At 36.7% G+C, this 26,074-nt stretch overlaps 1 protein-coding gene across 1 annotated transcript; it reads right to left on the reverse strand.

The window, feature by feature from the left end:
* Positions 1–22,071: 22,071 nt before the first annotated feature.
* On the reverse strand, positions 22,072–24,320 carry LOC145059303 (uncharacterized). Its single transcript, XM_079007163.1, has 5 exons — positions 23,682–24,320; positions 23,427–23,564; positions 23,097–23,314; positions 22,569–23,029; positions 22,072–22,502 (listed from the first exon to the last, which is right to left on the reverse strand). Exons 1-5 carry the CDS (start codon positions 24,318–24,320, stop codon positions 22,072–22,074), a joined length of 1,887 nt encoding a protein of 628 aa, XP_078863289.1.
* Between the last annotated feature and the right edge of the window lie 1,754 nt (positions 24,321–26,074).

Here is a 26,074-nt window from a genome sequence, read left to right on the forward strand (position 1 = left end):
TAGTCCCTACTTTTCGAGCGCGGCGAATTCGATACAGTTTCGTAAATACGAGATAGAATGAGAATTAGCCAACGAGGTCTAAATGAGAGTTGAAGATCTCATTAATAGGAACTCAACGGTAAAAAGACAGACAAAAATGGAGCTCGTATGCGAAAGTTATGGACGAAGCTTAGTCCCTACTTTTCGAGCGCGGCGAATTCGATACAGTTTTGTAAATCCGAGATAGAATGAGAATTAGCCAACGAGGTCTAAATGAAAGTTGAAGATCTCATTAATAGGAACTCAACGGTAAAAAGATAGACAAAAACGGAGCTCGTATGCAAAAGTTACGGACGAAGCTTAGAGACTACTTTACTATAAAACTCCTATAAATACAAGGGTGAACTCCTCATATTTTCTTCACACCATAAGCCTCTCTTTCTCTCTCTAACTTCTCTCTAGCCTCCCTAAACCCCTCCCAAGTCTACGGAACCTCCCTAGCACGAGAAGAAAGCCCCGGAGCGCCCGACGGCTCCGAGAAGAAAAGCTTTCGGCTTGGAAACGCTGCTCCAGCGAAGACCGGTTTTTAATAAAAACTCGCTGTAAGTGAGCTACGCCTATACTATATTTAATATAGATTTTATTTAATTATAGTAACATTATTAGGACCTTAAAATAATTATTTGGGCTATTATTATGAGTTATATTGAGTGTTATTTAACGCTTATATAATAGTAATAATAGGTAGACTATTAATTAGTCGTGGTTAACGTTAAAAACTAAACCCTAGTGGTATTGATACTAGGTTTTGTCGAGGAAAATTGTTTTGAGATAACGAAGTGCTGTCTGAGTTCGGAATCACCACCTAATCAGGTGAGTGCATAGTTACTTTCATCTTACACATAGATATGAAGTATTTTATTATAAATTTACGTGCTATGTGTGCATATTGTCTAAATACTTGCTGTCTATGCTGGTGAAAGATTTTTATACATGTTTTAAATGATGTAAACTGTATAAAGTATTTTATATCTACAAGATATGTTGGGTAAAACATGGGTAGATGAATGATGATGAATAAAAGATGAAATAGAGGAACATTAGTAGTACGGACCTAGTGCCCTATAGGTATACATTGGCAGCAGTGGACCTAGTACCCTATAGATGAGCACTGGCAGCTGCGCCACAACCCGTAGATGATTTAGATCTACGGTAAACGTCCTAGCAGCTGCGCTCCAAGGATAGTATCGGCAGCTGCGCCTAATAAGGAGCCTTATGACCATGACAATAGTGTTTAAAGGTCAATACCGGCAGAAGCGCCTCATAGAAAATGTCCTAATTCTGGCAGCTGAGCCTAAGTGACAATATTAGCAGCTACGCTTGACCAATGTGTCATTGGCAACAATGGACTTCATGTTGTTTCCTTAGGATGATCCTTAGGAATGAATGAATGAGAAATAGCTGATTCTTAGGGTAGATCCTTAAGAATAAAGAAGATAATAGGGATGGGTAATTGGGTTGATTGTTTGATTGTTTAAACATAATAATTATATTATTGTGGGTTGAAAACCCTATGTACTCACCAGGTTTCCCAACCTGACCCACTCAGTTTATTTATATCATAGGTGTTGATATGAAGTGACATTACACTGAGAGATTTAAAGAGATGTAGATCACTAGTGTAAATAATTGTAAGTTCTGTTTATGCTTATGTTTCTGTATTAACGATGACATCCCAAACGTTTTAAAATGAAATAAATACGTTTCTTCGAAAATGTTTTAATAACGTATTTACCATGTTTTTCTGGGAACAAATTCCGCAACATTTTTATAAAATGAAGTACTCTGATTTTTATAAAGCATAAACAACATCGGTCTTTTTTGGCCGTGAAAATGGGGATGTCACAGTTGGTATCAGAGCATTAGTTTAAGCGAACTAGGAATATGAATTTATTTCTAGACTTAAACTTAGAATGCTAAACGATGATTGTGAGGTGTGAGCACTAGCTTATTTTAGGAATTATGCCTAAAATGCTTTTATGTGCTAAATGCTTTATGCCTTATATGCTGTTATTTATTCGGATCTATGGTCTGTTGCCGACCGGATCTGGAAACCTTATATGTTTAGGATTCTAAACGTACGACTACGATATTAGAACTAGCATGTAAACGTTTCGGAGTGATAAGGATGATTTAAACGTCAATCCTAAGTAAAGGTCTAGATTCACCTTATTCGGTGTATAGATCAAGATGGCAAGGACCCGTAGCGGAAACGTGAATGCAAATGAGAATAGGAACCAACCCCTAGTGGTTCAGCAAATACCTGTTGTAGAAGAAGTTGCACCTGAGCCAGTCACGATGGCTAGAGTTCAAGCCATGATTCGGGCTATGCGAACTGAATAAAGGGAAGAAATGAGGAGGATGTCGAATAGGGACGAACCTACTATGCCCAATGAGCAACCCGAGCTGATTCCCGAGCAATCGGAGGAAGGGAACTACAGTCGCCAAGTGAGTCAAGTGGGGACTCAAGATGGCCTGGAGAGGAGAAACGACAAGGATGGGCGAATGTACAAGAATTTCTTGGGTGCGAAACCACCAAGTCTCTCAGGAAGCCCAAAGCCTGTTGAGATTATGGATTGGATCTCCGAGATGGAAATGGTGTTTGAGAGCTGCGACTGTAGCGAGAAACAGAAGAATGTCTTCGCCGTAAGACAACTGAAAACTGGAGTCTTGAGCTGGTGGAAGCTATTGGCAGATACGATGCCACGAGGAGAAGCCTTAAGGATGTCATGGGAAGAGTTCTTGGAACAGTTGAAAATGCAGTACTGCTCGGAGATAGATCTGATAGACCTAAACAACGAGTTTCAGAACCTGAAGAAAGGGAAGATGAGTGTTGATGAGTATGCCACCGCATTCACCAAGAGGATGAAGCTATTCCCCTACTTGATGCCTTCTAAACTCTCCAAGATTGATAGGTTTGCTAACGGACTGCCCACTGACTTTGGCCCAATGGTCAAAATGGCAACTACCTTGAAAACAACTGTTAGGGCAGCTAAGAACGTAGAGGCCCAGGTAAGAGAAAATGGTCTAGAAAAAGATAAGTCAGGAGAGAAGCGGAAGTTTGAAGGATCTTCAAGGTCCAAAAAAGGAAAGCAAGACTACCCAAAGAGAGAGGGGGCTACAAAGCCATATGTGCCGCCAAAGCAAAAGGCGAGAACATTTCAAATGATTCTTGACGAAGCAGATGACAATGCGAAGATTCAGGAGTTAACGCTTGACATCCAAGGATCGAGTTATGGAGTAATCGTGTAGATAGTACCTCGCGATGTAGCCTGTTAGGGGCATAGTTTAGGGTGAACTTGAACACCTATGTAAACATTTTAAGGAATAATATAAAACCTTCGTTTTGATATTTTATGTGTTCAACTGTTATGTGATTTTCTTGTATGGTGACTTGGAAAACTGCGAGACAATACTTGGGACGGGTATGAGTAGGTGTGGATGGTAGTAGAGGCCTATACTACCGGAAGCACGGGACTCACACTTGGATCAGGGAAAGTCACAAGGTTACCAAGAAGCTAGTAATTGATTTCGTTTTATTCAAGTGTGTTGTTACCATCGTTTCGGTAATGACTAAGAAGATTGTTGATATTCCGACCCTAGTGGTCATATCGAATCAAGTCCGACTACGATGAGTATGTTGTGTGGTTCAGAGAACCAAGTTTGATGTAGCGTCCGACTTAAACCAAACGGTTGAAATCAAAGCGATCAATAGAAGTATCGCACTCGTTGTTAAAGAAGTTGGTGGCTAGAAATGCCTAATGTTAAAGTGTGATTATATCACATTAGAACATGAAGGAAGTCATAGTCTGTTTTAGAATTTAACTCTAAGAGACCTAAGTCTAAGTGTTGCAACATACGATGATAGGTCATTAGAATATGATACATCGATCTATATTAGTAATAAAAGAACTTATCTCAAGTCCCTATCCAGCAGGGATCGAGATTGTGACTTGAAGGTCATAATTTGGAGTCTAACCTGAGGTAGAGAGCAGGTGCACGATCGAGTACACTTACAGTCAATGAGTTTAAAAGATAGAATTGAAGGAATGTAGAAGTTATAATTATTACCTAGGATGAAGAGATGACGTATGGAGTCATTATACGACCCTGTTTTGTTGATGATTCCGGGACGTAATCATCCTAAGGGGGAGATAATTGTAACGCCCGCAAATATGGGCTAGTCAAATTAGAGGCAATAGGGGTCGAAAACAACTTGTCGACAAAAGATTATTAAGTCAAATTAGAGTATGTTACAAGGTTTTCGTACATATAAAGAACGCTGAAAACCGAGTTATAACGAAGAAGTTATGACCCGTTGAAGTTTCGCGACGGAACCGGCACGATACCGGGAAGCGTAAATAGTGAATTTACGATAGAGCGAGATTTAGCCTTAGCGATCTAAAAGAAAGTCGTAGAATATGTTAAACTAAGAACATCAATAAAAAGAACGCCCAAATCTGACTTCGTATGAGAAAGTTATGATTTTTCTAAGATTTAGCATAGCAGTGCACAACCCGAAATCTGAATTTTAGATCGGTCGATTTTTAGCCAACGGGATCTAAATGAAAGTTGTAGTACTCGTAAATACCAACGCGTGGATATAAAGAACGTCGATAATAGAGCTCGTATGCAAAAGTTATGGACGAAGCTTAGTCCCTACTTTTCGAGCGCGGCGAATTCGATACAGTTTCGTAAATACGAGATAGAATGAGAATTAGCCAACGAGGTCTAAATGAGAGTTGAAGATCTCATTAATAGGAACTCAACGGTAAAAAGACAGACAAAAATGGAGCTCGTATGCGAAAGTTATGGACGAAGCTTAGTCCCTACTTTTCGAGCGCGGCGAATTCGATACAGTTTCGTAAATACGAGATAAAATGAGAATTAGCCAACGAGGTCTAAATGAGAGTTGAAGATCTCATTAATAGGAACTCAACGGTAAAAAGACAGACAAAAATGGAGCTCGTATGCGAAAGTTATGGACGAAGCTTAGTCCCTACTTTTCGAGCGCGGCGAATTCGATACAGTTTTGTAAATCCGAGATAAAATGAGAATTAGCCAACGAGGTCTAAATGAAAGTTGAAGATCTCATTAATAGGAACTCAACGGTAAAAAGACAGACAAAAACGGAGCTCGTATGCAAAAGTTACGGACGAAGCTTAGAGACTACTTTACTATAAAACTCCTATAAATACAAGGGTGAACTCCTCATATTTTCTTCACACCATAAGCCTCTCTTTCTCTCTCTAACTTCTCTCTAGCCTCCCTAAACCCCTCCCAAGTCTACGGAACCTCCCTAGCACGAGAAGAAAGCCCCGGAGCGCCCGACGGCTCCGAGAAGAAAAGCTTTCGGCTTGGAAACGCTGCTCCAACGAAGACCGGTTTTTAATAAAAACTCGCTGTAAGTGAGCTACGCCTATACTATATTTAATATAGATTTTATTTAATTATAGTAACATTATTAGGACCTTAAAATAATTATTTGGGCTATTATTATGAGTTATATTGAGTGTTATTTAACGCTTATATAATAGTAATAATAGGTAGACTATTAATTAGTCGTGGTTAACGTTAAAAACTAAACCCTAGTGGTATTGATACTAGGTTTTGTCGAGGAAAATTGTTTTGAGATAACGAAGTGCTGTCTGAGTTCGGAATCACCACCTAATCAGGTGAGTGCATGGTCTCTTTCATCTTACACATAGATATGAAGTATTTTAATATAAATTACGTGTTATGTGTGCATATTGTCTGAATACTTGTTGTCTATGCTGGTGAAAGATTTTTATACATGTTTTAAATGATGTAAACTGTATAAAGTATTTTATATCTACAAAATATGTTGGGTAAAACATGGGTAGATGAATGATGATGGATAAAAGCTGAAATAGAGGAACATTAGTAGTACGGACCTAGTGCCCTATAGGTATACATTGGCAGCAATGGACCTAGTATCCTATAGATGAGCACTGGCAGCTGCGCCACAACCCGTATATGATTTAGATCTACGTTAAACGTCCTAGCAGCTGCGCTATAAGGATAGTATCGGCAGCTGCGCCTAATAAGGAGCCTTATGACCATGACAGTAGTGTTTAAAGGTCAATACCGGCAAAAGCGCCTCATAGAAAATGTCCTAAATCTGGCAGCTGAGCCTAAGTGACAATATTAGCAGCTGCGCTTGACCAATGTGTCATTGGCAACAACGGACTTCATGTTGTTTCCTTAGGATGATCCTTAGGAATGAATGAATGAGAAATAGCTGATTCTTAGGGTAGATCCTTAAGAATAAAGAAGATAATGGGGATGGGTAATTGGGTTGATTGTTTGATTGTTTAAACATAATAATTATATTATTGTGGGTTGAAAACCCTATGTACTCACCAGGTTTCCCAACCTAACCCACTCAGTTTATTTATATCACAGGTGTTGATATGAAGTGACATTACACTGAGAGATTTAAAGAGATGTAGATCACTAGTGTAAATAATTGTAAGTTCTGTTTATGCTTATGTTTCTGTATTAACGATGACATCCCAAACGTTTTAAAATGAAATAAATACGTTTCTTCGAAAATGTTTTAATAACGTATTTACCATGTTTTTCTGGGAACAAATTCCGCAACATTTTTATAAAATGAAGTACTCTGATTTTTATAAAGCATAAACAACATCGGTCTTTTTTGGCCGTGAAAATGGGGATGTCACAGTTGGTATCAGAGCATTAGTTTAAGCGAACTAGGAATATGAATTTATTTCTAGACTTAAACTTAGAATGCTAAACGATGATTGTGAGGTGTGAGCACTAGCTTATTTTAGGAATTATGCCTAAAATGCTTTTATGTGCTAAATGCTTTATGCCTTATATGCTGTTATTTATTCGGATCTATGGTCTGTTGCCGACCGGATCTGGAAACCTTATATGTTTAGGATTCTAAACGTACGACTACGATATTAGAACTAGCATGTAAACGTTTCGGAGTGATAAGGATGATTTAAACGTCAATCCTAAGTAAAGGTCTAGATTCACCTTATTCGGTGTATAGATCAAGATGGCAAGGACCCGTAGCGGAAACGTGAATGCAAATGAGAATAGGAACCAACCCCTAGTGGTTCAGCAAATACCTGTTGTAGAAGAAGTTGCACCTGAGCCAGTCACGATGGCTAGAGTTCAAGCCATGATTCGGGCTATGCGAACTGAATAAAGGGAAGAAATGAGGAGGATGTCGAATAGGGACGAACCTACTATGCCCAATGAGCAACCCGAGCTGATTCCCGAGCAATCGGAGGAAGGGAACTACAGTCGCCAAGTGAGTCAAGTGGGGACTCAAGATGGCCTGGAGAGGAGAAACGACAAGGATGGGCGAATGTACAAGAATTTCTTGGGTGCGAAACCACCAAGTCTCTCAGGAAGCCCAAAGCCTGTTGAGATTATGGATTGGATCTCCGAGATGGAAATGGTGTTTGAGAGCTGCGACTGTAGCGAGAAACAGAAGAATGTCTTCGCCGTAAGACAACTGAAAACTGGAGTCTTGAGCTGGTGGAAGCTATTGGCAGATACGATGCCACGAGGAGAAGCCTTAAGGATGTCATGGGAAGAGTTCTTGGAACAGTTGAAAATGCAGTACTGCTCGGAGATAGATCTGATAGACCTAAACAACGAGTTTCAGAACCTGAAGAAAGGGAAGATGAGTGTTGATGAGTATGCCACCGCATTCACCAAGAGGATGAAGCTATTCCCCTACTTGATGCCTTCTAAACTCTCCAAGATTGATAGGTTTGCTAACGGACTGCCCACTGACTTTGGCCCAATGGTCAAAATGGCAACTACCTTGAAAACAACTGTTAGGGCAGCTAAGAACGTAGAGGCCCAGGTAAGAGAAAATGGTCTAGAAAAAGATAAGTCAGGAGAGAAGCGGAAGTTTGAAGGATCTTCAAGGTCCAAAAAAGGAAAGCAAGACTACCCAAAGAGAGAGGGGGCTACAAAGCCATATGTGCCGCCAAAGCAAAAGGCGAGAACATTTCAAATGATTCTTGACGAAGCAGATGACAATGCGAAGATTCAGGAGTTAACGCTTGACATCCAAGGATCGAGTTATGGAGTAATCGTGTAGATAGTACCTCGCGATGTAGCCTGTTAGGGGCATAGTTTAGGGTGAACTTGAACACCTATGTAAACATTTTAAGGAATAATATAAAACCTTCGTTTTGATATTTTATGTGTTCAACTGTTATGTGATTTTCTTGTATGGTGACTTGGAAAACTGCGAGACAATACTTGGGACGGGTATGAGTAGGTGTGGATGGTAGTAGAGGCCTATACTACCGGAAGCACAGGACTCACACTTGGATCAGGGAAAGTCACAAGGTTACCAAGAAGCTAGTAATTGATTTCGTTTTATTCAAGTGTGTTGTTACCATCGTTTCGGTAATGACTAAGAAGATTGTTGATATTCCGACCCTAGTAGTGGAGCGTGTGTGGTTAACCGGCACACTAACATGGACTAGTAAGAGTGGCAAAGGGTAACTCGACTTTATTATAGATCAGTGGAGCGTGTGTGGTTAACCGACACATCGATTAGGTAATATTGTTGAGGGTACCAAGTCAATTTGTATGGTTATTCACACCTTGTTTGTGATCCTCGGCATCCCAGTCACAAACTTGAGAGGGCACAATCGAGATTCAAACATGCCATTGAAAGTTCAATGTATCTCAAAAGATCTAGGAATTTCAAATCCAATTAAAACTTAATTATATTTCGTTTTTCATGGTGGAAATTGGTAAATCGTCATTTACCTACCTTCAACTATTTTATAATTTCGATTACGACATCCCTCTTCCAGTTATAAATAGGTTATTGGGTCCTAGCCTTAATATTTCATATTGGGTGTTATATTAAGGACTTTAAATCAACTAACTTGAATTTCTCCCATTATAGATGTCTAGTTTAGACAGCTATGGTCTTCCCAAATATTTAGGAACAAGCTTCCTAATGAAGATGATATCCCAAATGGCAATCAAGGTGAAAGATCTATCCCTTTGTTGGGCATTTGTGGGACTAGAAATCATACTTCACTTCATCCACCTCTTCCAATAAATCTCCCTATCCCACAAGTTTTAAGACTTGATAAGTTCTAAGTCACTCAACCCCTATTGGCAAGCAAAGTCTATATGTGCTTAGATCTTGGGGATTAAGCCACATATTGACAAGTCGGGAGAGTCGGGTGTCGAAGTCTCGAGGTAGCTGGCTGTTGACTTGGTTCTTCAGTCACTCCCTGATGATAGGTTGCGACAAGACCCTTAATGATCTTACCTATTTGCTTGATGATGCTAAATCAGCAATGATTTCGAGAATTAGTAAAGCAAATTGGATTGGAAGATCTACTTTCCAAACCTATTTGGACATTAAAAATGGTGACATTGGAGGTCCAGGAAAAACTTTCTCTTCCCAATGGAAAGGGATCGGCCATAGTCAACTCGGTTGACCAAATGGTAAAGAGAAAGGTTAAGTCTGTGATAGTACCATGTACCGTTTCCAAAGAGTCCATATGATTCTGTTGCCAAAGGAAAGACATTGGTTGCAAAACTGCTAAATTTACCTGAAACATCTTAAGGATGGTAAAGTCAATAGGTTTGACTCTACTTCAGGTAAAGTCCATTGTCTAACTCTATTAAGTTTCTATTCTGAGATTCTTATTGCATAATGTGACGAGGTCACATGTTGATGTTTTAAGAATCAAAGAAAAGGTGAAGAAACTTAAAGGAAGTATATGCTAATTCTGATCGCGAAGATGGATTTCGATCGCATGGTTCGGTGATCAGAATTTTGAGTTATTACTTAAGAGTTATGATATATTGCTTAGGAATAGATAACAACAAGTTTTCCATATGGATTGTAAGGATAAATTTTTCCGCAAAGTTTTAAAATAAAAGAAAAATGGTTTTGATTTTATCTATTTTAAGTATCCTTACAATGGAATTTGTGAAAAATTGTTGATTATATGTTTCCATTGATAAGCAATATGGGTAAATGGATTTGACTCTTTCATTAGTGGAAGTGTCATAATTTACCAAATAAGGAAAGATTCTCATCACCCAAGTTTCAGTTGGATAGAAACTTGGAATCATGCAACTTGTATTGTATGATCATGAGAATTTTTGTATATATTTGGGAAATTAAGTCTAATTCCTTGTTCACATGTATATGTGAATCAAGTGAAGGACAAAGGGATCAGATACACTTGGGTGTGCACTGATCAGGTCCACCACAAAGTTGATAAGATTATTCATTATGATTTACTAAAGTTTAGTAAATGTGGTTATACTTACAAGTTTAAGTATAATTCTGGATCATTGGAGAAGTTTCAATGATAGACATAATGAGTAAGAAGAATCAAATAAGGCAGAAAGATAAAAGTTTCTCTAATCTGAAGAGATGGGAGAGTACTTGAGTATCTTGTTTTATGATTATCTTAGTGATTATGAAACCATGTCACAATTGATCCTCTGAGGACACCTTAGTTCATTTTGTTTGACTAAGGAGAGGAATCGTGAATTGTTGAAATGGTTAGATCAAAAGATAAATTATACTTCGTTCCAAAATTAAATCTTAGAGTCATACTCCAAGATTAAGCCTTGAGTGACATAATCTTAAGAAAGGTTTAAAACACTTGTTAAATGTAGAGTAAAATGTGTTCTTACTCTTGTACATTTGAAATTGGTAAGTTGTGATGTTTTGGATAAAACAAAGACCAACTAAGACCAATTGTGAGAAGTGTTTAACTTGATAAGAATATGCACTAACTCTTGAATATTTGTTTTGTCATGGAATGGTTCTTGACAAAGAGAATCTTATATGTCAAGAGGTCAGTGGGAGTCTTAAAAGGATCTTAAGATAGATTCAAGAACTGATCAAGAGTTTTGTTAATCACTAGACCACGACTTGAGGTTTGTAACCTATCATGTTGACATATTCTGTGCCCATTCCAGTTAAAGTTGGTTTTGCATTGGAGTTCTGAGAGTTCTCAACTAGTTGCATAACAACTTGGAAGCAATGGTAGGCCCTTGTGCTACCAGGTGGCAAGACATTAAGACTGCACAAGTTCAGTCCATATGAATTTGGATTTGTCATTAACCTTGTTGTGTGATTATGGTTATGTCAAATTCACATGGATAGGAACATATACACCATCAAAATCTATGTGTCATAAGGTTTCTCTCCGATTCATGAGAATGATAGTGAGGAAACTCTTTCACTAAGTAGATTTAAGTGGATAGCAAGTATGAAGTTTGCATTCTCATGTCGTTAGTGGAGCGTGTGTGGTTAACCGGCACACTAACTGATGAGAATGGCAAAGGTTTAGACTCACATGTGAGCTATCTAAGGAAAGATTTAGACTCCAGGTGTATGACTTGATAAAGTCTTATCAAGGCAATCTAGTATCAGCAATCTGACTGATTCCTAGGTACATGTCAAAGCTAGTGGGAGCATAAAGTGTTATGCTAGTTAGATAATAATCATTATGCTAGTGGGAGCATGATGATTATGTTGAAAGTTAGCAATTTTAATTATAGAAAACAAAAGTTTCAACTCGCTTTGAAAAAGTTGTTTTACTATAATTAAGGGAGAGAAATTTATACTTCATTTCAATTCTACAAGCTTAGATTGAGATTTTAATCAACTTTAGTCAAGAATATATATGAATGTTATGTTGGAATGGTTCCACATAAGGAATTTCTATATATGTTGCTTTCTCAAGATTCGATTATGATTACGGCATCCCTCTTCATAGTTCGAATTATGAGAACATGGCAAATAAAAATTTTTATAGCATGAATCGTATCCCATATGCTTCGGATATAGGATCGATTGCATGTGTTATAATATTCATCCATTCTAAATTTTCCTAATGCTTACGGCGTTAAGAAGGGAAAAGGGATTAGAACTGGATATGACTAAGATGATTAAGCAATTGTCGAGAACAATTTGGGGTTTTCCAAAGTTTGTTTACTCATGGACAATTGGAAGTATAGAATAAGGATCGTATTGACATATTTTGGAAAGAGGCAACTCTTGTTCAAAAGTGATGGTCAAGATGGGAATATGGAATTATTTCCATAGGTGGAAGTTATTCTTTGAATCTGTGTAAGATTAAAGAACTTAATGCAAAGAAGGATGTTCAAAGGAATGTACTTTGAATTTGAGACTTCATCTCCATGGAATTTCTTTCCATTGGAATACTTTGTAATGTTTGTTGCCAAGTCTTTGTGACTTGTGTGAATATCATTACAAGAGGATCATTGCATAGATTACAGTAAATGACAAGAACTTGGTGTTCTTACATTTACAATAAGGATTGGGATTGTGAAATGAGAATCATTGAAGTTATGTTCAATTGATATACATTTCACAAAGAGATGACCATATGTAAACATAGTGTGCATACTTGGAGTATGGCATAGCTATTGTTTAGAGAAACATAGTATACATGCTTGGAGCATGACATCACTACTGTTTCAATTCAAGTATTAAGTTGATTAATCGGAACATGAATAATGAGTGATCAATATGGTGCTTAGATAAAAGGTGTTTTATTTACGCTCAAAGTGTTGAGGCCATATAGGACTAGTATTATTTTGTGTTTCACTTTGCATGTTTTGACTTACAGAATAACTAGGTCACTCTCCCGAATGACCAAGTTATTCAAACCATCCACAGTCGGTCATATGTTGGAAGTAGATATGAATCAAGACTGTCATGAATTTGGCTTGTATGATTTGTCTAAAGTGCTTTAGACAATGCAATAGTTGCTACAACATTCATGAGTACTCATAAGGGCTGAGTATTGGATTCAACCCACACTCATTTTGGATTCACTTCATGGATTTTATCACGAGTGAATCATGAGACGATAATATCTTATATTCTTCAAACCTAGAGATATGAGTTGTTGACTATGAGTTGGTTATACATTGATTGCACGTAAACGCATTGGTAACTCGATGTTATAAAACGTGCCTTTGTGTATGATTCAACAAATAGTTAGTACAAGCATATGAGTCGAAGTTTATCCATTCCTTTTATTTTCGGGATAAAAGCGATATCTATGGGCCCCTCGATGATTTAGTGATGACAAAAGTAAGTGCTCGGCCGGGCCTGGACTGATTTGATTTGTTCAATTAGTCAGTCGTCATAAATCAGAAATCGGGAAACAACAAATGGACAGAGAGAATGATTATAATCCATGTCTCAGTCCATATGATATCTAGAATGGAGGAATATATGATCACTTATCTAATGGACAAGTCATTGACAAAGGTCAGAGTTCATCTACAAGGTCAGAGTTCGACAGAAGCTTTTGAGAGCTACGATTGCTAGTCGGGTTCTGAAGTCATACTTGCAATAATAGTTTTAGACTTATCCAAGTGGGAGACTTTTGGATTAATGTCTAAGTCCATAACTTTAATTGGTAAGACTTAACCCGACCCGACATGGTCCATTTGGGTTGCATGGCATCATGCACTTGGATAGACTAAAATGAGAGAAATAACACTTAAGGTTTATTAATATATTATAAGTTCTAATATATTAATAGAGATTATTTAATTAGTATTGATCAAGAATTAATCTAGAATTAATTAAGTGATCAAAAGAAGACTAATTAAATATATGGGTTGATTGTGTAAATCATCCATACGTATATAGTGGGCTAATGCTCCATGGATTATCAAGTTGGGCTAAAACCCATTGGATGCTCCATGGTGTATTTGAACCCATGGATCCAAGGAAATGGAAAGCCATGACAATTAGGGTTTACCCTAATTGTAACAACTATATAAACATCTTATTGATGTGAGAAATCGGCCACTAGATATGCATGGAGGGCAAGCCGATTCTTGAAGTGTTCTAATTTCTCTCTAAGTTATTCCAAGTGCTTATGGTGTTGTGTGAACCATTTGAGGTGTCACACTTGGGGCACTAGGCACTCAAGCTTCATGAAGACAAGCACCAACAAAAGGTATGTTATTCTAACTTGTGTTATTCAAAGTTTTGTATGCTAGAATAGAACAATACCTTGGAAAGTTGATATTTGCATGTATAATAGAGAAAACATAGATCCAAGGTATTTAGGGTTGCATGTACACTTAGGAGTGTTAGATTGCTCAAAACCCAACAACCCTAACCCTTGGTGGGCACATATTGAGGGAGTAATCCCTGAATCAATACCATCTAGGCGATGTAGGTGATGATCCTTAGGGAAAGTCCTTAGGAACAAACATAAAAGGAGATGCGATGTAAGGAGATGAGAGGTAAAATATGATGTAGGAGACGAACCTTAGGATAAATCCTTAGGGAAGGTACTTAGGAATAAAGAAGATAATGGGGATGGGTAATTGGGTTAATTGTTTGATGATTGAACATAATAAGTATATTATTGTAGGTTGAAAACCCTATGTACTCACCAGGTTTCCCAACCTGACCCACTCAGTTTATTTATATCACAGGTGACGATATGAAGTGACATTACACTGAGAGATTTAAAGAGATGTAGATCACTAGTGTAAATAATTGTAAGATCTGTTTATGCTTATGTTTCTGTATTAACGATGACATCCCAAACGTTTTAAAACGAAATAAATACGTTTCTTCGAAAATGTTTTAATAATGTATTTATCATGTTTTTCTGGAAACAAATTCCGCAACATTTTTATTAAAAGAAGTACTCTGATTTTTATAAAGCATAAACAAAATCGGTCTTTTCTGGCCGTGAAAAATGGGGATGTCATAATGCCCGTCAGTTGTACAAACCCTAAATTCGGGCTTTCTGAGCACTATTTACGCAACTTAACCGTTGTCAATCCATTCCACCTTCAGCTTCCATCCTCCAAAACGACCCTTTGCCAAATCCTAATCTCCTTTTAAGAGTTTTGAGTTTTTTGAGTGTTTTGTGGTCATTCTTGAAGGAAGGATTCCATTGGAGAGAATTAGAGGAACATCAAATTTTGTGAATCTGGAACTTTCATCTCATTAGTAACCTCAATAAGGTATAAAGTTATGAACTTGATGAATACTTCGTTAGATCTTGCTAGTCCTTGAGTTTTTATGCCTTTTGGTCCTGTAATCTTGGTGTATATGAGTATGGCCTACTCTAGACCAAATGAGTTGTCCTTTAAGATGCTTTGGATTGTTTGTGGTCATAAAAATGTGATCTTGATACTTTTCTTTCACCTATAAATGAGTTATGATTTTTAAGAGCTTTTAATAAGTTAGGGTTTGGTTTTAAGCTCCTTTTAGCCATGCAAGGTCTTAAAGTTGGAAATTTTATCATTTAGGAAGGAATTAGGGATTATATTTGAGTCCTGGTCGTAAGGTCTTAGAAGTTATGTCCTTAATAGGAAGGGTTGCTTCTGGCCTGAGTATGTTAGGCATACCTAGTGGTACATAGTACGTACTAGGCAAAGGCCACGTAATCTGGAAAAGGATCCACTACCCATGTGTAGTGATAGAGTATGTAGGACGTACTCTGCCTATGTTGACTCTTTGACTTTTAACTTTGAACTTTGACCACATACTTGACCAAGTTTGACTTGAGGGAATTTTGGTAAATTTACATAGTAATTTGAGATGGGGTCATGTAATTTGTATATGTGATTTGTAGAGGCAATACTTGGAGCAGCGAGTTGTTCAGCTATTTTCAGACTGTGAGGTGAGTTTTCCTTAGTGTACTCGTGGGTCAAAGGCACCAATGCCTGCCTACTAGGTTATGTATCCTGGCATATAAGATGATGATATGTTGGTTATATGATAGAATGGTAGACATGTATGGTACTTGTATTGATGGATGTGTGTTAATGTTTATCTATTGTATATGTCGACATATTGAGGTTGGGTTGAGGCGATCTTGCTTTCTGCTAAAGGCCAAGATACCCAGGGCAGTACGGAAAGGATGTAGGCCCTATGTGGTGATCCAGTCGGGTCGAAGGCCCGGGGAGCAATCCCGATAGGTTGTATACCCTGCGAGGTGGTCCAGTCAGGCTGAATGCTCATATTTTCATGTTGTTATCTATTTGGTTGTATGTGGTATTTTTCAGGGAACTCACTAAGCTTTGGCTGACAATTTGACTGTTATGGTTATAGGTACTTCAGAGGATAGGGGCAAGGTGAAGGCCTGATTGTGCACATCATCCACGATTTTATGTGTTTTTATGATTTTTGGATACTCTTATTCATGATAGTGACTTTGACAACTTGTTTTGTAAAACTTATGGATTTTGGAATTGTTCCAAAAAATGAAAATTTTGCCTTGATTTTTGGGATGTTACAAAATTCAATCGTTTGAACATTTTCATTTATGTATTGGTTTGGTTTGTTTAGATAACTTTATGTTAGTTCGCCTTGATTTTTGGTTTGGTTTGTTTTAACATTTTCATCTATTGTACTCTATGTTATATGTTTGGTTAATGCAGAGTGCATGTATATATAAGCTCGAATGATAAGTCGGTACAACAGGAAGGCGGGGGCCAAGGAGGTTCATGCCCCCTTGGACGGTCCTAAGGGCAGTGCCACAAAAGGACTTCGGAAATTTAAATTTGTTTGTTTGTGAATAAACCGAATTCTAGTGGGTGATTATGGTAAGATTGACAAGACTCGACAGTTTTGTAAACCATTGATTATGACATTAATTTCAAGATTTCCCTAACTAATTTATAAGATTAAACCCTAATTGGTCATGCATATATACGATTCCTCATTTGAGTCTTATATAAAATCCTTTTTAGCTCTTCTTCTTCTTGAACAAAATCAGAATTCTTTGGAGATTTGGCTTACGTATATGTGCCTAGATACACACATGTCCTTTTGGATTATCCTATATTGGATTTCTTGTAACCTAGAGATAGGGTGAGAATATCAGTTGGAAAGTGAACTTACACGATCCATAAGTAATCCGGTTCTCCACCATCACCCTACATTCTACTCTCCAACAAAATTTAAGGATATTTCATTACATAAGGAAGTCATGTCTAGTTTTTTATGATGGATAATCAAATAACATTTCTAATTTGTAGAAATTTTTTGAGATGTTGGATCAGTCACAAAAATATATTGTTAATCTAGGGGATAGAAGAAAAATCATTGTTGAAAATAAGCATCACATTATTGTTACAACTGCAATGACCAAAAAGATTGTATTATATGATGTAAAGTATGTAACTAGAATGACCTACATTTTTGAAGGTGTTTGAAGTTTATGCATAGACATTTTAGAGTTATATTTTGTTATGATCAATGTTTTATTCAAGAAAAAATCTTTCTGTAATGCTTTTTGTCTTCTATGATTAAAAATATGGTTTTAACACTTTATCTCTTGTTGTTGAAAAAACTACAACCAATAAAAATATATTAGGTCTAATTTATGGCATTTGAGGTATGTCCACTTTAATGAATAAAAGTTGGTGTTGTTGAATCAGAAATTAGTGGTTTGGAGTTTTCTCCATATTAGATGAAACATCCGGGTTTGAGGTATGTTTTATTTTTAATTTAAGATTTGAATTTTGGCAAGTCGCCACGGTGTGGTAAGGATCGCCACGACGTGGCGAGGCATTTTCCAGCCACGGGTCTTTTTCACTCGCCACGACGTGGCCATCGCTGATGCCTTAAATCCTAATTTTTCAGGTTATGCAACTATTTAAAGGAATGATGAGGCTAGGGTTTGCTCACCCTTAGCCTCCGCCACCCTCTGTTATCCATAAGAAAACCTTAACTATTTTCTTCCATTATTGAAGCTTTCTTGAGTGCTTTTGAGAGGTCTTGAAGGAAGAATCAAGGAGTCACCCAAGGATGATAAAAAAAAACCCTATCTACCTTTCAAGGCTCCACCTTTTTTATTATAGAGTGCTAGATCTTGTATTTTGTCCCATTTGCTTCTTGATCTTGTTGGATGGGATGGTGAGACTTCATAAAGATTGCAACTTTATGAATCTTTAGATCATTTGAAGTAGTTTATGGTTTGGATCTGAAGTTTGGTGGTTTTTTGTGCCATGCATAAGATTTTGGTCATAAAACCCCATTTTAACCTAAGTGGAGTCCAAAAACATGCAAGTCTAAAAAGCATGAATCTTTTGGATGGTTTTAGTGTTATAAGCTCTTCTGGAACAAATAGGCTCAAGACATACCGGATTAAGTGCTTCTTGATTAAACCTATGTCGTGGTTATGCTTTGTGGATCTAAGTTGAGATCTAGACCTTTTGGTGGATCTCAAGGGATAAAGTTGGAACTTTATCCCTTTAGACAACAATAATGATCAGATCTGGGTTTTGGAACCTCTTGTATTAGAGGTTTTGGCTTAACTCATTAAGATGTTTTAGATCCAGTTCCCACGACTTGGAGATTAGGGAAAACGTGTTTGTTTTGTCGTTTGGGGGCCTCGACGTGCCCAAGGATGGGCATGACATGGCACGTCAACTTTGACCATTGACTTTGACTTTTGACTTGCATTGAATTTTAGTTAAACCACTAGTTTTGGAAGGAAAGCTAAGGGTGTACTTTATATGGCTGTATAGATGATTTGTAGCATTTGTACTCATGGGAGTAGGATTAATTGTAATTGATCATCGTTTGTTAGCTGAGTCTCCTCACTATACTTGTGGGTCGAAGGCACCAATGCCTACTCACTAGATTATGTCTGAAGGATGATACTTGTCTTTGTGACACTTATTGCTATGCATGTATGTGCTTTTGTCTTTGTGACTCTTGCTGATATGATTATATGCTTAGTTGTAGGGGTGAAATAGATCTAGTACCGGTTGAAAGATACCGACCGACTAAAAGATACCGAAGGGGTGAAATAGACCCAGTACCGGTTGAAAGATACCAAGGGGGGTGAAATAGACACATTTCAGTTTTAAACTGTTATGTATGTATAATATGGGTATTTTTGGGATAAACTCACTAAGCTTTGTGCTTATTGTTTTATGTTCATGGTTTTAGGTACTTCGAGTTCAAAAGGGCATGATCACACCGCATCCACCAACATTCCACATTTTATGACATGATTTGTATTCTGATAACTATTTTATACATTATCACGTTTTGATGGGTTTTGAAATGAATGAATGATGTTTCTATTGTTTTTAAAATAAAACTTTTACTTAGTAATTTTTGGATTGTTACATAGAAGTTTTGATTTTTGTGAAGCATGTGTCTCTCGGAAACATAGGAAAAACTCATTCCATGTAGTTTAGTCTTAGTGGATGTTGTTGATTTGTGGAGACTAATTACTTGTGGAGAGTGTCAACGGTGTCCTGCATTGGAAATTATAAAGGAATAAAATATATATATATATATATATATATATATATATATATATATATATATATATATATATACACCAAACCAATGGTTATAGTATGTTAGCATCCTATATTATCTACACCTAGTTTCTTTTGTATCTCCCTACCTTTATACATTGAGCTTTAATGTAATTGTGAAACTAACCTTGACATTAATAATAAATCTCTCTACTTTATAAATGGATATTGCATGATTACACTGATCATGTGGCCCATATAATTCTTTTATCTTATTTATATTTCTTGCATCATATAACTATGTTCTTGTCGGTTGAATACATAACATATGGTATTAAAGCTATGGTTGAAGATGGGATGGAAAGATTAAAAAGTTTAAGGGCTATGATTTTAGATTTTGGAAGATGCATATCAAAGATTAGCTCTCCCAAAAAAGGGTTACATAGACCCTTTTCCGAACACCTGAGAGAAGGAAATAGGAGGATTGGGTGTTACTGGACTGACATAATCCATAGGTGGTAAGGTTGTCATTGGCGATGAATGTTTCATACAATACCGTCAATGAGAAAAAATATATATACTAAACAATTTGTTTTCCAGTATTTACAAAAAATTCTAGCCTGCAAATAATTTTTTCTTGATTTAGCAATTGGCGATACAAAAATGAATGAAGGCGGATTTGTGACAAATCAGTTTACCTATATTGGGATCATTTAATATTAAATTATTCTTTTATGTTATTATCTTCAGTGCTCGAGAGTTGGTTTTACATAGTTACAAAACTTAGTATTTCATCTAGAGCTACTAAGCTTTCATTAGAATACACTGAATACATTCATGATCTAATACAAGAAGAAGATATATGAAGGAATAAAGTAAGTGGGTGCTCGGGTTCCATGTTGATTATAAAGGGCATGGGAAAATTCCTATAGGGGTAGGGGTAATGGGAGCGGAAGATCAAAATCAAGAACAATAGATCAATTTAAGAATAGGAAGGATTTCGTCTATAAGAATTTGAAAAAGAAACTTGACACTTCTTTAATAAATTCCTAAAACCTACAATTAATAAAGGGATAATGACTTAGGAGGGTAACTACCTATTAGCATTGTTCAAATATTGTCAACTTGTTTTTTTTGTACCTAATAAACCAACTAACATTTTTTAACCGTTTACATTATAACAATATTACCGGCTAACCTCCATTTTAACCGGTAAATGCAATTAATTCATTTAAATGAAAAGGAAAAGAAAATACGTGGCTCCAAAAGATTATACGTGGCATGTTACGTGTCTATTTACACCTCACTTATTATATAGAGGGTGTTTGTCGTTGAAGCCCTAGATCGAAAATGGCTTCTTCTTCTGCTTCATCTGCTTATTCCAAATGAAATGTCGAACTCCAAGCTGACCATCCATGTAAGTGTGACATGCCATCTCGTGTGAAGATTTCAAGAACACCCGACAATCCAGGAAGAAAATTTCGAGTTTGTCAAAATTCTTTGGTAAGTATGTTTTATTTATTCAACCCGGAACTGAATCTTCTTCTTCATCTTCTCTTCAATTTAATTTTTTTTTGAGTAAATTACACGAATGGTCCCTAACTTCATTTTTTAACTCGAAAGGTCCCTACTGTTTGTTTTTGTTACGTGCTTGGTCCCTTTCTTACCTAAAAAGACTATTTTGCCAGTGATTTTCTAATTTCTTTAAATAAACACATCTCCAATCCCACCCCCCTCACCTTACCTTACCTACCTCACCATTTTTCTCTATTTAAATAATAGTCTTTTTAGGTAAGATAGAGACCAAGCGTGTAACAAAAACGAAATGTACGGACCAAGCGTGTAACAAAAAACATTAGGGACCTTCCGAGTTAAAAAAATAAGTTAGGGAACAAACGTGCAAATTACCCAAAACCATAGGGACCATTCATGTAATTTACTCTTTTTTTATCCTTTCATGAAGAGTGCAAGAACTCCAAGATGTAATTTCTGGGAATGGATGGAAGATGATGAGTACCAACTACAGAAGAACAGTGATTTGGGACAAATCTACAACCTAACATTCAAGATTGGAAATTTGGAAAACGAAATTAGTTATTGCAGGAAGAAGTTGGAAGAAGAGAAGAACTCTGATTTGGTTTTCAGACAAGAACTGGACAAAGTGAAGTGGAAGTTGTTTACTCATAAAGCTGCATTGTTTGTGTTATTTTTCTTGTATGTTAAACATGTATTTTTTAAAGTTTGATGTGTTCTTTGCATCCTGTTTGATGTACTCTTGTTTGATGTATTCTTCTTTGATGTGTTCTGACTAAATCATGTACTTCATGAAGTTTTGTATGCAATGAAAGTTATGACTAAAGTTTGATGTTTAATACTTGATGTATTAAGACAGTAAACATGTAATGTATACAAACACATAAATAAATATGTATTAAGACAATAAACATGTAACTTGGGAGTTTGATGTATTAAGACAGTAAACATGTAATGTATACAAACACATAAATAAACATGTACTTAAATTAGGGGATAATGACTTGGGAGGGTAAACATGTACTTAAATTAACATGTACTTAAAGTACCAAAATATTCCCAAACATACAGGACCCAAGATGTTAAAGTATCAAAATATTCCAAAAGATGTGCCAAGTTTGTCCTATTGTGCCAAACGATATTACAAGACCCAAGATTCCAAAACATGCAAAATAAAACAACACATTGAATTCAAATCTCCAGTGGGTGGTCAGTACTGCTTCCTTCCTTCCTCCTTATGTTCTTCCTTAACTGAATCTTTGTGATTCTTTCTGAAGTTTTTCTTGTACTCTTCCTAACTTGATTTTCTGCATTGTGTTGAATTTCCTGTTCCACATTATCTTGAACTTCAATTTCATGTTCCACTTCAATGTTAGCTTGAATCTCATCTTCTATGTTAGCATCAACTTGAATGTCATCTTGAATCTCCCCTACAAGGTTATCTTGATCTAAAGGAACATCAACTTCAACTTCAGGTACCCCATAAACTTCAGGAACATCAACTTCAGCTTCCACATCAGGTTCAGGAACATCAACTTCAGGAACATTAGTTTCCACATCACTTTCACTTTCAAACATGACAACATGTTCCACTTCCAATTCAGCTTCAAGGTCTACTTTACCTGTAAAAGGGAAAAAATTCAGAAATGGCACACAAGTATAATATATTAGATAATTTAACACCATACCTTGTTTCTTAGGTTTCTTTTTGTTAGAACCTGAAGTAGATGGTACACCATTTGGTCTTTGAGGACATGTAGATCTGTTATGTCCTCTTTCCCTACAAATGGTACATCTCATGATCATTCCCTTTTTTGAGACTGTATGCCTTGTTCCCTTAGTTTCTCTCTCAACCTGATCCCTTTTCCTTTTCATTGTTGGTCTTCCATGTAGTCTTGTTTTTTTAGGGGGCAATGGTTTGGTGTAATCCACTTCAGGCCACATAGCACTACAGTTTAGTGGCCTAATGTTATACCTATAACAACTTGCATACATTGATGTAGTAAACCATTCTGACACATACTCCTCAGGGTCCCTATTGAGGCTTGAAATGGCAGCATATCCATGCACACAGGGATACCCTGCTAACTGCCATGCCCTGCATCCACATTGCCTAGTATTCAGGTCTACAACATACCCTTGCCAAAACCTATCCATAATCATATACAAATTAGAAAATATTAAAAATGACAAACATATAAGCAATAAGAATTTACCTTTGTGTTTCCTTGTGCTTATTCAACTTCAACCTTATGGAAGGACATATGCTTAAATCCCAAGATTGACCCTTGGCCTTGTATATACACAACCTTTCCATTACATAAATCCGGATTTCTTCTAACATGGTAATAAGTGGTTTCTTCCTAGCAGCTTCAATCACAGAGTTAAAACTTTCAAAAACACCATTTTCATATGCATCACAAATCCTATCAACCTGAAAAAAATGTTTTACACCATGTTTTAGGGTCCCTTTCCATCAAACGTTCATAAGCTAGTGGCTCCAACTTCTTGATTTCATTCATATGGTATTCAAATTTTTTTGGAACTGTAGATCCAGCAGCTCTCCAAAATAGTTTCTTAAACATTTTCCCCTTAAATCTTTTTTGGAAATTAGCACATATGTGCCTAGCACATTGCCTATACTCTGCAGCTAGAACCCTTTCCTTCACAGCTTCAACTAATCCCTATAATCAAAACATAAACAACATAAGCAAAAACATATTAAGTATGTAAAATAAGTATGGAAAATAAGTATGGAAAATAAGTATGGAAAATAACAATAATTGAAGTGTGAACATTACTTTGTGTTTGTCTGATATTATGGTTAGTCCATGCCCAACTCCCATTCCAATGTCATCAATTAGAAGATCAAGAAACCACTTCCATGATTCTTTATTTTCTACTGCAACCACATCCCATGCAATAGGATATATGTGGTTGTTTGCATCCCTCCCAATGGTTGCAAGCAACTGACCTCTGCATATGACCTTTAAGAAACAACCATCTACTCCAATTACCCTCCTACAACCCTCCATCCATCCATCCTTCAAACCCTTTAAACACACATAAAACTTTGAGAAGTATGTTTCTCCATCAGGCATCACATCCACCTCCATCTTAACTGTTGATCCAGGATTTTTCCTTTTTAGCTCTTCTCCATAACTCCATGTTTTAGCATAATGCTCTATTAAAGTACCTTCTATCTGCTGAAATGCATATTTCCTAGCATTTCTGCATTGTCCAACACTAGCTATCAGGTTAAACCTTTTACTGACCTTAGCTTTTAATTTCCTAATGCTCATCTTTGGTTTCTGTAATATATCATTCATGAAATGAGTTCCAATCCATTTGTAGCTTACAATGGACCCAAATTTGAAAACTCTTGCACAATTATGCCTATCAATTAATGAATTAATCTGAAAAGACTTCTCATTCTTCATCCAGGTTGCCCACAACCTAAAGGGACAACTCTTACTCTTCTTGTTCTTCTTATATTTACAACATTTTGCCAACAACTTTTGATGATCATTTTTTCAAACCATAAGTCATACCCATTCTTGACAGCATAGTTGGTTAGACAAAGCTTCAATTCAAGAGGGTTGGCAAACTTCATACCTAAAACTGGGACCATTTTATCCCATTCTTGCTTCTCATCAAAGACAGGGAACACAACCTCATCATCTTTATCACTATCTTCATCATCATCAGCATCATTTACTTCTTCTTGATTACTATTGAGAATGGGTTTACCACACAACTTGTTCAAGAATTCATCATCATCTGTTTTGTCAAATGTATGCACCTCTTCATCAGGTTCATGCTCACATTCCCTTATATCTGAAATTTGTGACTCTGTATCATCATCTTCTATTACATCAGACAGCTCATCACCTGTTAACAACTCCTTATCGGCCCAGTCAAGAATGGGTTCGTTTTCGTGGTCAATGTACACATTCATCCTTAGCTCCTGCTTATCCATGTAACCAACTTCAATAAACTCAAAATAGTCAGCATCATTGTCGATTCTTCTAATACCCTCTGTCAATCTTTCATGAGTACTACAATAGTACAAGTTCTCACAGCTTCGTCTTGTCAGCTTTGAAACCCACAACACAAATTCTCTATAGTCCATGCCACCAAAATCCACATCACGAACTGACATTCTCATAGGGTCTAAGTACACTAACGGGTTTGGTGCAAACATGCCGTTGAAATGAAAATCTATAGTGAGATACTTACCGTTAGATGCTTCCATTGTAGTGAGATACGTATCGTTAGACGATTTCAAGTCCCAACTTCAGTTCCTACTGCTTCGATCGACTGAATTCTGAGAAAACAATTAAGTAACCGGGATCGATTTGGGGAATGATTTGGGAGTAGTTGTTAAGATTAAGAACCCTAAATAAATTAGATCGATACACCTAGAACCTGTTTAAATGAAGTCGAATACAGACAAAGGGTGAAATAGCCACGTCATAAGCCACGTATTTTCTTTTCCTTTTCATTTAAATGAATTAATTGCATTTACCGGTTAAAATGGAGGTTAGCCGGTAATATTGTTATAATGTAAACGGTTAAAACAAGTTAGTTGGTTTGTTAGGTACAAAAAAAACAATTTGCCAATATGTGAACAACGCTAATAGGTAGTTACCCTCCTAAGTCATTATCCCATTAATAAAGGTAAGATAAAAGAAAATGTAGTAGCCGATTTTGATACACATTCATCTGTTGTATAGCAAGACCAACTGAATCATGAATTATGGAGTGTGGTACATTTTTCCATATCAGTCCATGCAAAGAAGGGATGCATAATTTCAAGCATTATAGTAGAAATATGAGTCTCATAGATAATAAAAGTCTTGAAATTATGGGAGTTGAGGATGTTGTCCTCAATACATCTCTTGGATCCAATGGAATACTAAAAGATGTCAGAAACATTCTAAACCAGATATTGATGTTAATATTTATTTGTGGGGCAATTAGATGAAGAATGATATTGATGATGTATATATCTTATTGGACCTTTTTTCGAATTCAAACATACTTTTTTTTGTCCAAATATGGTTCTGCCAACTAGGTTCGGTTTCGCCATTCGGCCAACCAGGTTCGCTTCGGCCATTCTGCCAACCAGGTTCACTTTAGCCATTCAGATAACCAGGTTCGGTCTTTTGATGATGGTTTGGTTCGGTCATTC

The sequence above is a fragment of the Lactuca serriola genome, chromosome 1 (assembly GCF_051521515.1).
Source record: "Lactuca serriola cultivar US96UC23 chromosome 1, Lser_US96UC23_V15, whole genome shotgun sequence".
NCBI classification, from domain to species: Eukaryota; Viridiplantae; Streptophyta; class Magnoliopsida; order Asterales; family Asteraceae; genus Lactuca; species Lactuca serriola.

What these genes read in the sequence shown, in the direction of transcription:
- LOC145059303 (XM_079007163.1), bottom strand. Translation starts at nt 24,320, where the DNA reads ATGAAGAATGAGAAGTCTTTTCAGATTAATTCATTAATTGATAGGCAT. An exon ending in GGAGAGCTGCTGGATCTACA is followed by an intron (nt 23,315 to 23,426) that starts GTTCCAAAAAAA and finishes CATTTTTTTCAG; the next exon opens with GTTGATAGGATTTGTGATGC. An exon ending in AAAGAAACCTAAGAAACAAG is followed by an intron (nt 22,503 to 22,568) that starts GTATGGTGTTAA and finishes TCCCTTTTACAG; the next exon opens with GTAAAGTAGACCTTGAAGCT.